This window comes from Cynocephalus volans, chromosome 11, assembly GCF_027409185.1.
Source record: "Cynocephalus volans isolate mCynVol1 chromosome 11, mCynVol1.pri, whole genome shotgun sequence".
Taxonomy (NCBI): Eukaryota; Metazoa; Chordata; class Mammalia; order Dermoptera; family Cynocephalidae; genus Cynocephalus; species Cynocephalus volans.
The window spans coordinates 44152889-44167530 of record NC_084470.1 but is presented as its reverse complement, the minus strand read 5'-3'; the positions used below and the strand labels follow the sequence as shown (position 1 = coordinate 44167530).

General features: G+C 41.0%; 1 protein-coding gene across 1 annotated transcript in view; it reads right to left on the bottom strand.

The window, feature by feature from the left end:
• The window catches only part of GPD1L (glycerol-3-phosphate dehydrogenase 1 like), a 68705-nt gene that overhangs the window by 27698 nt on the left and 26365 nt on the right, over positions 1-14642 (bottom strand). Inside the window, exons 3-4 of the mRNA XM_063115044.1 lie at positions 9076-9216; positions 7274-7412 (exon numbers count right to left, since the gene is read on the bottom strand). Of these exons, the coding sequence (XP_062971114.1) occupies positions 7274-7412; positions 9076-9216 (280 nt within the window). The remainder of the gene's footprint in view (positions 1-7273; positions 7413-9075; positions 9217-14642) is intronic.

Sequence of the window (14642 nt, the reverse complement as noted above, 5' to 3'; positions counted from 1 at the left end):
GAAAAGCATCATGTCCAAAGTCACAGTAGAGTTGACAACAACACTCACTCACTGAGCAAGCACCCAGTGTATGCTGGGCACTGGATAGCTATTGGGGACATAGAGATAAAACACAGTCTCTTCTTCAAGGAGCTCAGCCTAGCTGGGGGAGACAGACATACAGACAAAGGGATTACAGTGTAGTCTGGTAAGCACATCAACATACTTGTACAGAAATAAGGAACAGAAAGGGATAAATGTCACCCATGTAACTAAGCAGCTGATCCATGCCTCCTGCCACAGGTCATCTTGCCCCCAGGGGTGGAGATGGTGATCCCATCTCACTGAAGTCTGTGTGCACTTTGGAGCCACACTAAACCCATGTGTGGATCCTGACTACTACTTACAAATAGCATCACTTTAGGCAGCTCTCATCAGCTGTTTGAGCTGGTGTCATAGTCAGTAAAGTAGGGACATCGTCTCACAAGGTTGAGGACAATGCCAAATGAAACCACATGGGTAAAAGCAACCAACACTACCCCTGGTGCTTCATAGGTTCTCAGGGTTTTCATTTTTTAATTTTCAATCTAAAACAGCACTGCCTATTTTTTTGTTGTTCCTGCTTGTTTTAGTTTGTTTGTTACCCACCACATTCACCAAACTTCTGTCCAAGTGGCTTTGGGCTAATTCAAAAGTATCTGTGCTCAGCTCCCGATGTCAGTCCCGGGAGGAGGCAGGTCAGCACAGCCTTTCCCTCCACCACGCACACCCCTTTTCAAAAGCCTCCAAAGCAATCTTTTGCCCTTTATCCAGAAGGAAAAGCATCTCCGCTGTCTGGGCCACGGTGACAGGCTCTGGCCCAGGCGTCTTCCTGTCCTCACCAACCTGGCAATTCTGTCGTGTCCCAAGAGGGACGCCCTTCTCCTACTGTCCATGGACATCAGAACTCCAGGTTCTTTGGCCACCCCCCAGAGAGGCCCAAGAGCTGCCGCCACCACGCACCCCAAGGCGAACATGAACCAGAGCAGGCAGCGCCGAGGCAGGACCCCTTCCCAGCCCAGGTGAGTGCGCACAGCACATAGAGGCCCTAAAGCCCCCAGGCCCTCAGGGCACCAAGCCATCTGCATGGGAACAGGTAGGTGCTGCTGCTTGACTCCCAGCCCAGTCCAGTCCCCATGGCCAAGAGAGGCCCGAGCCTCCTGCCCACAGGCACGGAGGCAGCTGTGCCAAATTGGCAGTCCCGGCAGGATCCTAGCCAGACATTAGAGTCGAACGAGTGGACTGTGAAATCCCCTGCCACAATGACTAAACACCAAAGGAAAGATACCAGAAATATGAAAAATCAGGAAAGTACACCACCAAAGGGTAATAATAACTCTCAAGCTCTAGATCCTATAGAACAAGCCCTTGAAATGAATGACAAGGAATTTCAAGGGATAATTCTAAGGAAACTAAATGAGATACAAGAAAACTCAGCTAGACAACATGATGAAATGAGGAAAAGTATACAGGACCTGAAAGAAGAGATGTACAAGGAAATCAATGCCCTGAAAAAGAATGTAGCAGAGTTTGTGGAGGTGAAGAATTCATTCAACGAAATAAAAAACACAACAGAGAGTTTAACCAGCAGGCTTACAGAAGCAGAGGAGAGAACTTCTGACTTTGAAGATGGGTTGTTTGAAATAACACAAGCAGACAAAAAAAAAAAAGAAAAGAAAAGAAAAAAATTTAAAACACTGAAGAAAATCTAAGAGAGATATCAGACAACTAAAGTGCTCAAATATCTGAATCATGGGTATTCCTGAAGGGGAGAAAAAAGGAGACTGCACTGAAAACACATTTAACAAAATAGTGACAGAAAACTTCCCAGGTATAGGGAAAGACACTGATCTTCAAATTCAGGAAGCTCAAAGATCCCAAGCGTATTCAACCCAAAAAGGTCTTCTCCAAGACATGTTATAGTCAAACTGACAAAACTCAAAGACAAAGAGAGAATCTTAAAAGCTGCAAGAGAGAAGCATCAAGTCACCTATAAGGGAACCCCAATCAGACTAACATCAGACTTTTCATCACAAACCCTAAAAGCCAGAAAGGAATGGGAGAAGACAGAGATCGCCAGCCAAGAATACTTTACCCAGCAAGGCTATCCTTCCAAAATGAAGGGCAAATAGTATATTTCTCAGACAAACAAAAACTGCGGAAATTCATTACCACATGACCACTCTTACAGGAAATTCTCAAGGGAGTACTGGGTTTGGTAACTGAAAAATAACCACCACTGCCATAAAAACCAAAGAAAAATCAAAGCTCAGTAGTAAAATAAAAATGCTAACAATGAAGAGAGAGAGAGAAAAAAAAGGTTATCTACCACCCCAAGAAACCAACAAATACAGAAGACAAACAGTAAATCAGAAAGAAAGGAACAAAAGACACTTAAGACATCCAAACAAAAATAAATAAAATGCTCAGAGTAAATCAACTCTTTTCAGTAACAACTCTTAATGTAAAAGGATTAAATTCCCCACTCAAAAGACACAGACTGACTGACTGGATTAAAAAGGAGGACCCAACAATATGCTGTCTTCAGGAGACTCGCCTCACCTATAAAGACACACATAGACTAAGAGTGAAAGGATAGAAAAAGATATACCATGCAAATAGAAATGAAAAACAGGCCAGAGTAGCTATTCTTATACCTGATAAAATAGACTTTAAACCAAACGCCATAAAAAGAGAGAAAGAAGGCCACTATATAATGATAAAAGGATTTATCCATCAAGAAGACATAACAAACATAAATATATATGCACCCAACACCAGAGCTGTCAGATTTATAAAGCAAACACTATTAGACCTAAAGAATGAGATAGACACTAATACCATAATAGCAGGGGACCTGAACACTCCACTATCAATATTGGACAGATCATCTAGGCAGAGAATCAGAAGAGAAATACAAGATCTAAACAATACTCTAGACCAATTGGACTTCACAAATATCTACAGAACACTCCATCCAACACCTCAGAATATTCATTCTTATCAGTACATGGAACATTCTCCAGGATAGACCACATGTTAGGTCACAAATCAAGTCTCAACAAATTCAAAAAAACTGGAATTATCCCATGTGTTTTTTCAGATCACAATGGATTAAAAGTAGAAGTCAATAACAAACGAAATTCTGGAATCTATACAAATACATGGAAATTAAACAGCATTCTAGTCAATGACATATGGGTGCAAGAAGAAATTAAACAGGAAATCAAAAAATGTATTGAAATTAATGAAAACAATGATACATCATAACAAAACCTGTGGGATACTGCAAAAGCAGTACTAAGGGGGAAGTTTATCACATTAAATGCTTACTTCAGAAGAATGGAAAGATGGCAAGTGAACAACCTGACACTTCACCTTAAAGAACTAGAAAAACAAGAACAATCCAAACTCAAAGTTAGCAGATGGAAAGAAATCATTAAGATCAGAGCAGAACTTAATGAAATAGAAACCCAAAAAACAATACAAAAGATCAATGAATCAAAAGGTTGGTTTTTTGAAAAGATAAATAAAATCGACAAACAATTAGCAAGGCTAACTAAAAAAAGAAGAGAGAAGACCCTAATAACAAGAATTAGAAATGAGAATGGTGATATTACAACTGATACCTCAGATATACAAGAAATCATTAGTGACTACTATAAACAACTATACGCAACAAATTTGAAAATCTGGAGAAAATGGATAAATTTCTGGAGACTCACAAACTACCAAAACTGAGCCAAGAAGATGCAGAAAATCTGAACAGACCAATAACAATAAAAGAGACTGAAGCTGTTATCAGAAGGCTCCCAACAAAGAAAAGCCCAGGACCAGATGGGTTCACTGCAGAATTCTACCAAAACTTCAAAGAGGAAATGATACCAATTCCCTACAAACTATTCAAAAAGATTGAAACTGAGGCCATTTTCTCAAACTCATTCTATGAGGCAAACATCACCCTGATACCAAAACCAGACAAAGATGCATCAAAACTAAAAAACTACAGGTCAATATACTTGATGAATATAGATGCAAAAATCCTCAATAAAATACTAGCCAACAGAATACAGCAACACACTCATTCATGATGAAGACACTCTACAAGTTAGGTATACATGGAAATTATCTCAACATAATTAAAGCCATATATGATAACCTCATTGCCCATATCATCCTGAATGGGAAAAAGCTGAAAGCTTTTCCTTTAAGAACAGGAACTAGACAAGGATGCACACTCTCACCATTCCTATTCATGTTGGAAGTATTAGCCAGAGCAATCAGAGAAGAGAAGGAAATAAAGGGCATCCAGATTGGAAAAGATGAAGTCAAACTGTCCCTGTCTGCAGATGACATTATCTTATATATCGAACAGCCTAAAGCCTCTACAAAAAAACTCTTAAGAGTTGTGGGCCGGCCAGTGGCTCACTCGGGAGAGTGCAGTGCTGATAACACCAAGGCCACGGGTTCAGATACTATATAGGGATGGCAAGTATGCTTAGTGGCTGAGCGTGGTGCTGACAACACCAAGCCAAGGGTTAAGATCCCCTTACCGGTCATCTTTAAAAACAAACAAACTAACTAAAAAACAGAGTTGATAATTTATTTCAGCAAAGTCGCAGGATACAAAATCAACACACAAAAATCAGTAGCATTTCTATTCTCCAATAGTGAACATGCAGAAAAAGAAATCAAGAAAGCCTGCCCATTTAAAATAGCCACCAAAAAAATAAAATACTTGGGAATAAAGTTAACCAAGGATGGGAAAAATCTCTATGATGGGAACTACAAACCACTGTTGAGAGAAATTAAAGAGGACACAAGAAGATGGAAAGATATCCCGTGCTCTTGGATTGGAAGAATCAACATTGTGAAAATGTCTATTCTACCCAAAGTGATATACAAATTCAATGTAATCCCCATCAAAATTCCAATGACATTTTTCTCAGAAATGTAAAAAAGTATCCATTTATATGGAATAACAAAAGACCATGCATAGCCAAAGCAATTCTGAGCCAAAAGAAAAAAAAAAAGCTGGAGGCATAACACTACCTGACTTTAAACTGTACTATAAAGCTATAATAACCAAAACAGCATGGTACTGGCATAAAAACAGACACACAGATCAATGGAATAGAATACAGAACCCAGAAATCAACCCATATACCTACAGCCATCTGATCTTTGACAAAGGTACCAAGTCTACACACTGGGGAACAGACTGCGTCTTCAGCAAATGGTGCTGGGAGAACTGGATATCCATATGCAGGAGAATGAAACTAGACCCATACCTCTCACCATATACTAAAGTCAACTCAAAATGGATTAAAGAGGGCCGAGCCCATGGCGCACTTGGTAGAATGCTGCACTGGGAGCGTGGCGACGCTCCCGCCGCGGGTTCAGATCCTACACTCACTGGCTGAGTGCCGGTCACGAAAAAACGACAAAAAAAAAAAAAAAAATGGATTAAAGAATTAAATATACACCCTGAAGCAATAAAATTTCTTAAAGAATACATAGAGGAAACACTCCAGGAAGTAGGACTGGGCAAAGACTTCATGAGTATGACCCCAAAAGCACGGGCAACCAAAGGAAAAATAAACAAATTGGATTATATCAAACTAAAGAGCTTCTGCACAGCAAAAGAAACAACAGAGTTAAAAGACAACCAGAGTGGGAGAAAATATCTGCAAAATATACATCTGACAAAGAATTAATATCCAGAATATACAAGGAACTCAAACTTTACAAGAAAAAAACAAGCAACCCAATTAAAAAATGGGCAAAAGAGCTAAGTAGGCAATTCTCTAAGGAAGATATCCAAATGGCCAACAGACATATGAAAAAATGCTCAACATCACTCAGCATCCGGGAAATGCAAATCAAAACTACACTGAGATACCATCTCACCCCAGTTAGGAAGGCTAAAATCCAAAAGACTCTGAACGATAAATGCTGGCGAGGTTGCGGAGAAAAAGGAACTCTCACACATTGTTGGTGGGACTGCAAAATGGTGCAGCCTCTATGGAAAATGGTATGGAGGTTCCTCAAACAATTGCAGATAGATCTACCATATGACCCAGCTATCCTACAGCTGGGTATATACCCAGAGTAATGGAAATCATCAAGTCGAAGGTATACCTGTTCTCCAATGTTCACTGCAGCTCTATTTACAATATCCAAGAGTTTGAACCAGCCTAAATGTCCATCATCAGATGAGTAGATACAGAAAATGTGGTATATATACACAATGGAATACTCTGCTGTAAAAAAAATGAAATATTGCCATTCGTAACAACATGGATGGACTTACAGAAAATTATATTAAGTGAGACAAGTCAGGCACAGAAAGAGAAATACCACATCTTCTCACTTATTTGTGGGAGCTAAAAATAAATAAATAAATAGATAGACAGATAAATAAATAAATAAATATACAGACAAACGGTGGGGAGTGGGAAGAAGACAACAATCACAATTCCTTGAAGTTGTTAAGCCATGCGAACAGATATAAGGTTGATGGGAGGGAGGGGGGAGAGGGAGGGGGAGGGAGGATTCGGTAAAGGGACACAAAAATCACCACATTGTATATTGATAAAATTAAATTAAATTAAATTTTAAAAAAACGAAAAAAAAGTATCTGCGCTCAAAAACAAAGAGAGAATGCTCAAAGCCCCTTTTTAAAAGAAACAAAAATTTTCACAGCATCATTGTGAGAATAACGTCTCTATTCCACAATGTTTAAGAGTAGAAAAGCTTACTACTCTATTTCAAGAAAAACAGCAGACCCAAATTCATGCCTGTGTTCTGTATTAGTGTATGACCTTGGGGCAGGTACGGGCATCATTCCCACCAATTTTTATATCTCATTGGAATCGTGGAGGATCCAGGTACTAGCATTTGTGAATGAAGAAAAGTTGAATTTCTCAGGCCAAGATACCCCCACCACGGACGTAGCCACCTACTCCTTGACACAAGTTGCAGTTTTGTGTTTAACCTCGACGATTCATTATTGGATCACGATGGATCAGAATGGTGGCCACAGCTTTACATTCATTCTGGAGGGTATTGAGACACTTCAGCTCCACAGAATGGCCTGCTTACGTAAAATCCCCTCCCCACTGAATGCCCACCTTAGGGATGTTAAGAAGGGCAGGGAAGAGTCCACTATAGAAAATAACAAATGGGAAATGTACATGTTAAAACACTAAATGTCCAGACTCCTGGGACCCCTGCCCAGGCGGCCCTTACCTACCGATAGTGGTCTCACAGAACTTCTCTGCAGCCACCTCGTTGGCGATGTTGGCTCCCATCAGCACACTGATATCGATGCCCATCTTCTCGCGGATGATATCAGAAATGAGTTTCAGCCCCTCGGGGCCCTTATCAATGCCCTAGGAGGATGTTGAGAAGTTAGGGCGGGTGGAAATAAACCACCAAATAAAAGAGGCACGAGAGTTGCTTTGTAAGTAATCTAGATTCAAATATACAATGGCAAAACCAAATTGAAAAATCTCTCTTACAAGAGTAAACATATATGCATACAAGAGTAAACATATATGCAATAATAATAAAATGAAAAGAATAAAATGAACATGTACCCACCACCCAGGTTAAGAAACAGGACATGACTGACATCACTGAAGTCCCCTGTGTGTCCCTCAAGTTCATCCTCTTTCCACCCCTCCTTCCCAGGACGCACACTATCCTGAATGCTGCAGGCATCACTCCATGCTTTCATTGATCATTTTACCACATATAATGGTCCCTAAACAATGTTATGTCATTATGCCTGTTTGTGAAAGTCTACAAATACAATTGTCCCATTCACCTGTGATGTGCTGTTTGGTCATACATTTTACAGATTGGCCCATGTGGCTGGATGAACATTCTAGTGCATTCCTGTTCACTGCTGCATATAATTTCAAAATAATTAGCCCACAATTAATTTATCTATTCTATTGCTGACATTTGGGTTGCTCCAGTTTGCTTTCTTTTTTGCAACTGGCCAGTACGTCCAGCTTGCTTTCATGAACACTCATCTATGAACACTCTGGAACAGAGTCTCTGTAGCGGGTGTGTGTGGCTGGTATGGAAATCTGAACCCTTGACCTTGGTGTTATCAGCAAAGGGGGTTCTTAACCTTTTTCATGACATAGACCCCACCCGTGGCAACCTGGTGAGATTTACAGATTCATTCTCAGAATTTCATATGCATAAAACAGAATACCTAAGATGACCTAGAAAGCCAATTATATATATTGAAATGTAGTTATCAAAATGTTTAAAAAAATGTGATAAGGTAATATATGTACTGTTTTAGTAATGCAATTAGAAAAAGATGTCATGGAAGATCTAATTAATTACCATAATTTCCAAGTAATGACAGGCAAACAAAGTGATACCTTGAGATATCTGAAACTGCTGTAAAGTAAAATGAAAGTCCCTGTAATTTTTTGACAACAGGGTCACAGGTCTTGCTTATACTACTGTTATTGGAACTCTGGCTGTGGCCTACATTCATAAATGAAGGAAATCCTCATTTCAGTTAGAAGTTAAAATAAAAGTGCAAGGTTTTCCCCCACATTTAAGTGCATGAGCCTCCTGTATTCTATCTGTGGACCTTTGGGGGTGGCTCGTGGATTTCTGGTTAAAAATCCGCTCTTTAGAGTATATATCCAGGAATGGGAACTAATGGTGATTAATTTCTCAGCTAATGAAAACCGCTAGTGATTTCCAGACCACAGGCTGAGCCCCATGAGTGAACTGGAAGGTTCTGGCAGCACAGCTCACCTGTCCTCACATCACTGTCACTGCCAACATGCTGCAAGAGAAAGTAGCCTGCTCCTAAATTTGAGCTAAACTACGCTTGTGGGGTGTGTGTTTTATTATCTTCCAATCATCTTTAAAAACTCAAACAAGAAACACAAAACTGCCACAACCTCCCCTTAAGCTCCACACCTTGAGCAGATGAAAGTGAGAAGAAATGAAATTTCCCTATAACCGATGTCTAGTGACGTTTTCTCCCCAGCCGCCCCTGTCTGCACGCCCGGTTACCTTGATGAGGGTGATTCCCAGCGCTTTCTTGGGCACTCTCCCAGTGATCTCATCACAGATTTTGTGAATGAACTGGTGAGGAATGACAAACACCAGCAGGTCTGCATCCTGCACAGCCTCGCTGAGATTGGCAACGGCAACCTGCAACCATGAGGCAGAGGAAATAGTTACTCCTATATCAATATGTGCCTATCCAAATAGTTTCATTCACTGACCATTTATCAGATGCCAATTCTGTGCACAGCATCGTGAAGACAGATGATAAAGGCACAAGTATGGCGTTTGCTCTGCCCTCTTTATTCAGGACATGGGGTTCTGACACCAGGAGGGCCTCCTGGTTCTGTCACCTACCAGCTGGGCAAGTGACTTGCCCTCTCCATCCCTCAGTTTCCTTATTTGTAAAAGGCAGGTATAACAACACTGTGTGGTGGTTCTGTTGCTCTCCCAATAATCCCCGCACCCCATGCATCCATTTTCTGCCCTTGTCTGTCCCATTCTGCTCCCCAGGACACTGCTTTCTATGGACAGTTTCCCCCAGGCTCCCTTGCTGTCTATTTTCCAGTTGGCTTCAGCCAATGGGGGCACTGTTGGGAGATCAAAGTGTGGAGGAGAGACAGGTCAGGGTATTTATCAGCCCTCTGGGGCCACTCCTGTCCAAGCTTGCAGCAGTTCTGGTTTGCTTTCATTATACAGTCACAGCTCCTGCCAGGCAGCCCCTCTCCCAGTCCCTAGCGGTCTTCGGCTGGTTTGGTAACAGTCTGTCCCCTGGCCCTTTGAAGAGTGGTAATGGCTTCCTGCTGTTGCTAATCACCAGGCACTTAACCAACCCCTATGGGTTCCCTGGACCCTTCAGTACCTCTGTCAATAGAAGCATCCCTCGTTTTATTGTGTTCTGCTTATCGCACTTCACAGATACTGCATTTTTCTTTCTTTCTTTTTTTTTTTTTACAAATTGAAAGTTTGTGGCAACCCTACATTAAGCAAGCCTATTGGCACCATTTTTCCTAACCTTTTTTTAGCAATAAAATATTTTAAAATTAAGGTACGTACATTTTTTAATACATAATGCTATTGCACTTGGACTACAATATAGTATAAACATAATTTTTATATGCACTGGGGGCTTTATATAACCCCAGAGGGCTGATAAATACCCTGACCTGTCTCTCCTCCACACTTTGATCTCCCAACAGTGCCCCCATTGGCTGAAGCCAACTGGAAAATAGACGGCAAGGGAACCCGGGGGAAACCAAAAATTTGTGACTCACTTTATTGCAATATCTGCTTTACTGCAGTGGTCTGGAACCCAACTCACAGTGTCTCTGAGATATGCCTGTAGCCTCACACTAAACTTTCCTTGGTTAAATCCTTTGTGTTTGGCACCTGGTATGCACTCAGTACATGTTAGCTATTATGACAATTTCTTCCCTTTAGGTAAGTACAAAGATGGGTTTTAAAACACTGGCAGAGGTGAGGGCATGTAGTCAGGACAAAAGGCACATGGTATCTAACAGAGACTGCTTGTTACTGCCCAGTGTCTATTCTACCTCCTTCCTCAGCAATAGGACCCTCAGCTTGGAGCTAAGCTTAAATGCTGGAAAGAAAGCTATCTTTCTCAGTCTCCCTTGCAGCTAGGTGTACCACGTATCTAAGTCCTGACCAATGGAGTGGAAGTGCTACATGTGACTTCTGGGAAACATCCCTGAAGGTCTTTCTTCTTCCTTTTGCCAGGGAGAATGCAAGATGGCTGGAGGTCAGTCAGTCAGTCATCTTGGACCATGAGGAGGAGACCACAAGCTGAGATGGAAGAAGAGTAAGATAAAGGGAGTCCCTGACACCATGCCGCTGCTGTATTAGCCATGAACACCTTCTACACAAGGGAAAAATGCACAAACATTTACTTTGCTTAGTCATTGTTATTTTGGGTTTTCTGTCATATATACCTAAACCTAACTATAACTGATGTATAGTCCCCATTAAGCATTCCTGGTTCCCAAAATGAAGGGACTTGGAGGAAGACTCTTTTCTAAGGACGGCTGTCTGGCACAGGAGCATCATACAGGATGGGCAAGCTTCCGAGAAAACTTGGTTTAGGAGTTGTGGAGACCACCAGCTCCTAACTAATTAGTATTCCTTCTCCCCTTCCTGCTTAATCACAGAATTATAAGGTCACCTACCTAGGGACTGCATTTCCCAGCAGCCCTTGCAATTACACATGGTCACAGACCAAGTTCTCGTTAATGGAATGTAAGAGGCTGCAGAGTACACCACCTACAGCCCGAGCCCTTAAAATGGTGAGTTGCTTTCTCCACACTTCCTCTTCCCCATTCTGTGAGTTGAAACCCTTGGCAATCCAGCCTTGACCACAGTGAGGGCAAGGCCTAGTAGATGGCACAAGAAAAAGAAACAAAGGACCAAGAATAACAGTGTGAAGCAAAGCTACTAGACCACTGTTGTGTAAGAGAGGGATACTTCTCTTGCTCATGAAGTCACATTATTATTACATCTGTTGCTGTTATCTTGGCCTATTATCTTAACTAATACATATGCTAAGAGTCACTCTTCTCAAAGACCTCCCCAAGGAAATCTACCTGGAATTATTTCATTCCTTAATTCATTTAGTAACTGTGGAGGATTTCTATAATTTACTGCCCAGCCTCCTTTCCTCTTCTTTCTAGCAAAAGTGCCCCTCAGTTTCCCTTCAAAAGCTACCACTTCCCCATTTAAACCATGCAATTTGAGTGGAACTAGCCCCTCCCCCTTTCCAGGGATGGTGCTTAACTCATTCAAGCTAATGGGCAACTAAAACAATCACAGCCAACCAAAAAACCACCAGACATCTGCTGGGGCTTCTGGAGAACAGATGCTTCCTTACTCTTTTGCAGTAGTTATGGTCTTCCCTTGAACAATGTGGGATGATGGTGTGAAGTCTGGAACTGCTGCAACCATTTCACAAAAGTGAGGAGAGAACCAAGGGGCTCCCAAGTGGATAAGCTACCTTTGAAGAAGGCAGAGCAGAGAAATCAGAGGAAAAACAGGGCCTTGCTGACATCATTTAAGCCACTGCACGTGAAACCAGCCCTACCTGGATTTTCAGTTACATGAACCAACAAATTAGCTTAAGCTGGTTTGAACGGCAACATAAAGTCACTCCCTGTACAGCAGATCACAAACCACAGCTTAGCATTTCTCCCTCTTTAAGCGTATCCCCAAAGGTAGGGAAAGCCTGTTTTCCTCTTCAGAGGGGCTTCTCCAAATTGGTAATCTAGGCTAGGTAGCCTCAGGTGGTAAGGATTTATTACCAAAAATCCCCCTGCTATTACCAGTCCTGTTGCACCCTCCAACAAAGCAGTCTTATTCTATTCCATTAACCTCCCAATGCTAACTCACAATTGCCCTGCTTGTCCCTTACTAGCAGAGCTCATTATGTTCTCATGTTTTCACCTGTGGTCCCAACCCCCCCACCCCACTGCCTTTATAATAGGAACTGTGATCCCTCATTCCCCCTTGGGTTAGTCGCCTTGCGTAGGTGGGGGTTTATGCTCCCTACTCCCTTTCTCATGTGGAGTCTGACAGCCTGAGTTTTCATTAAAACCTTTCCACTTCTCCGGACCTACTGTTTCTCCTCTTCCACTTCCACTTTTTTTTTTTTTTTTTTTTTTAATTTTATTTTCTCGATATACATTGTGGCTGATTATTGCTCCCCATCACCAAAACCTCCCTCCCTTCTCCCTCTCCCCCTCCCCCCCCAACGATGTCCGTATCAACTTCAAGTAATTGTGGTTGTTATATCTTCTTCCCCCCCCCCACTTCCACTTTTAATACACATACTCCCCTCCCTTTCCTCCTTTTCAGGATATTTTCAACATGGTGAAATGAAAAAGACACCAGAATCAAATAGAAAAGATGCAGGTCTGAAGGTTTGAGTCCCACATCCACAACTGACCAGCTGTGTAACCTTCGGCAAGTGACTTAGCTTCATTGCCCCCAAATACAAAATGAGGATAAAAATTACCTTTCCTACCTAGCTACTTCACAGAGCACTTTCAAATTAAGTAATATAAATGAGTGTTTTTGAAATTACAAAGACCTTAACAAATGAAAGAGATAATTCATCAGTAAAATATACCCGCCTCCTATAAATCCTTAACTTTAAAGAAATCAGCCCATCCCCATGTCCCCTGTAAAAAAAAAAAATTCTCAAGGACGCTGCAAGCTGTTAAGGATTTCTTCCTGTCTCTTACATTTCCTTCTTAAATAAATCAAAGAAGAACCTGCAGGTGGTAGGCAACGTGATTGATGGTTCTCTAGACAATATGACTGGGGGATCAACATCACATGAAGATGTCCTTCTAGTCTCCTTGGTGGACTCCTTGGGATTTAACCTACAGAAGCAATGTGTAATACAACACACGCTGCATTTGTATGGTGCATGTGGTCCACTCACAGAACGTTATTCCTCTTACACAGTATCCAAATGACTTCTCTTAGCTAATGTAATTTGAATCTCATCTTTCAAAATAAAACCTTTTGCTAAGCCTCTACCCTATCCCCTGCCCTGAAAATAATAAAGATGCTGCTTTGGAAATGTTGACCACTTTTATGAGCCTCCTGCCAAATATCTTTCTGAGAGTTTTCACCCTTTAAAGACCCTGGAATAAGTTAGGAGAGACAACTTGGAACAACATGGCTTGCTTTTCAATGGCACAAAGGACAAATAAATCAGAACAAAGGCATCAGAGCTGGTTTGCTTAATGTCCAGACTTTCAAGAGTCTAGTGTTCTTGGTTCAAGTTAATAAAAACCCAATAATAAATAAAAATCACTGAAAACAAAGCTGATAAAGTCTGTATGGATAAGCCTGAAGGTTCTTTTGCATGCCCTGGATTAGTTACCACTGTGCAGAGTGTGCTCAATAAGCTTTTATACATTATCAATTCCTTATCTGCAGTCATCAGAGTGGTCAAGAAAAAAGACCTCACACCCATCATTGAAGACCTACCTCCTGACCCTCCCACGATGCTATTTAATGCCCTTTAAAGCCAAAGATTTAAAAGCCCTCTCCATTCATTTTTAACCATAAATAGGCTCACTGGGTCAAATTTGGAAAAAAAAAAAAAAAAAAGTATAATTAGGAAAATAACTGCTCATAATCCCAGCATCAATATTTTGGTACATTTCCTTCCAGGCCTTTTGAGCCTATAAAAATATCTAAAAGAATATATATATATAATATTGACATATATATAATATTGATATAAATAATTGAAGCCATGCTTTTATGTCTTTTTATGTAGTAGTATATGAATTTTTCCATCATTTTACTGAAGACTCCCCCCCCACAAAATCCATGAACTTTACCACATGCCTTTTCATACTAATATCATAGTAATGATGGATAAACTGATAATCCAAAGAAAAGATACTAAAGCCGTCCTCATTTTTATCTCTTAGGACCACTAAAATTATTTTAGCTTAAGTCTGTATGAATCTACATGCTGAATCAATTTGGTGGCTATTGAGAGTGGCATGGTTTAAAAATGGTCTGGCTGCCATTGCTAGGTGGGG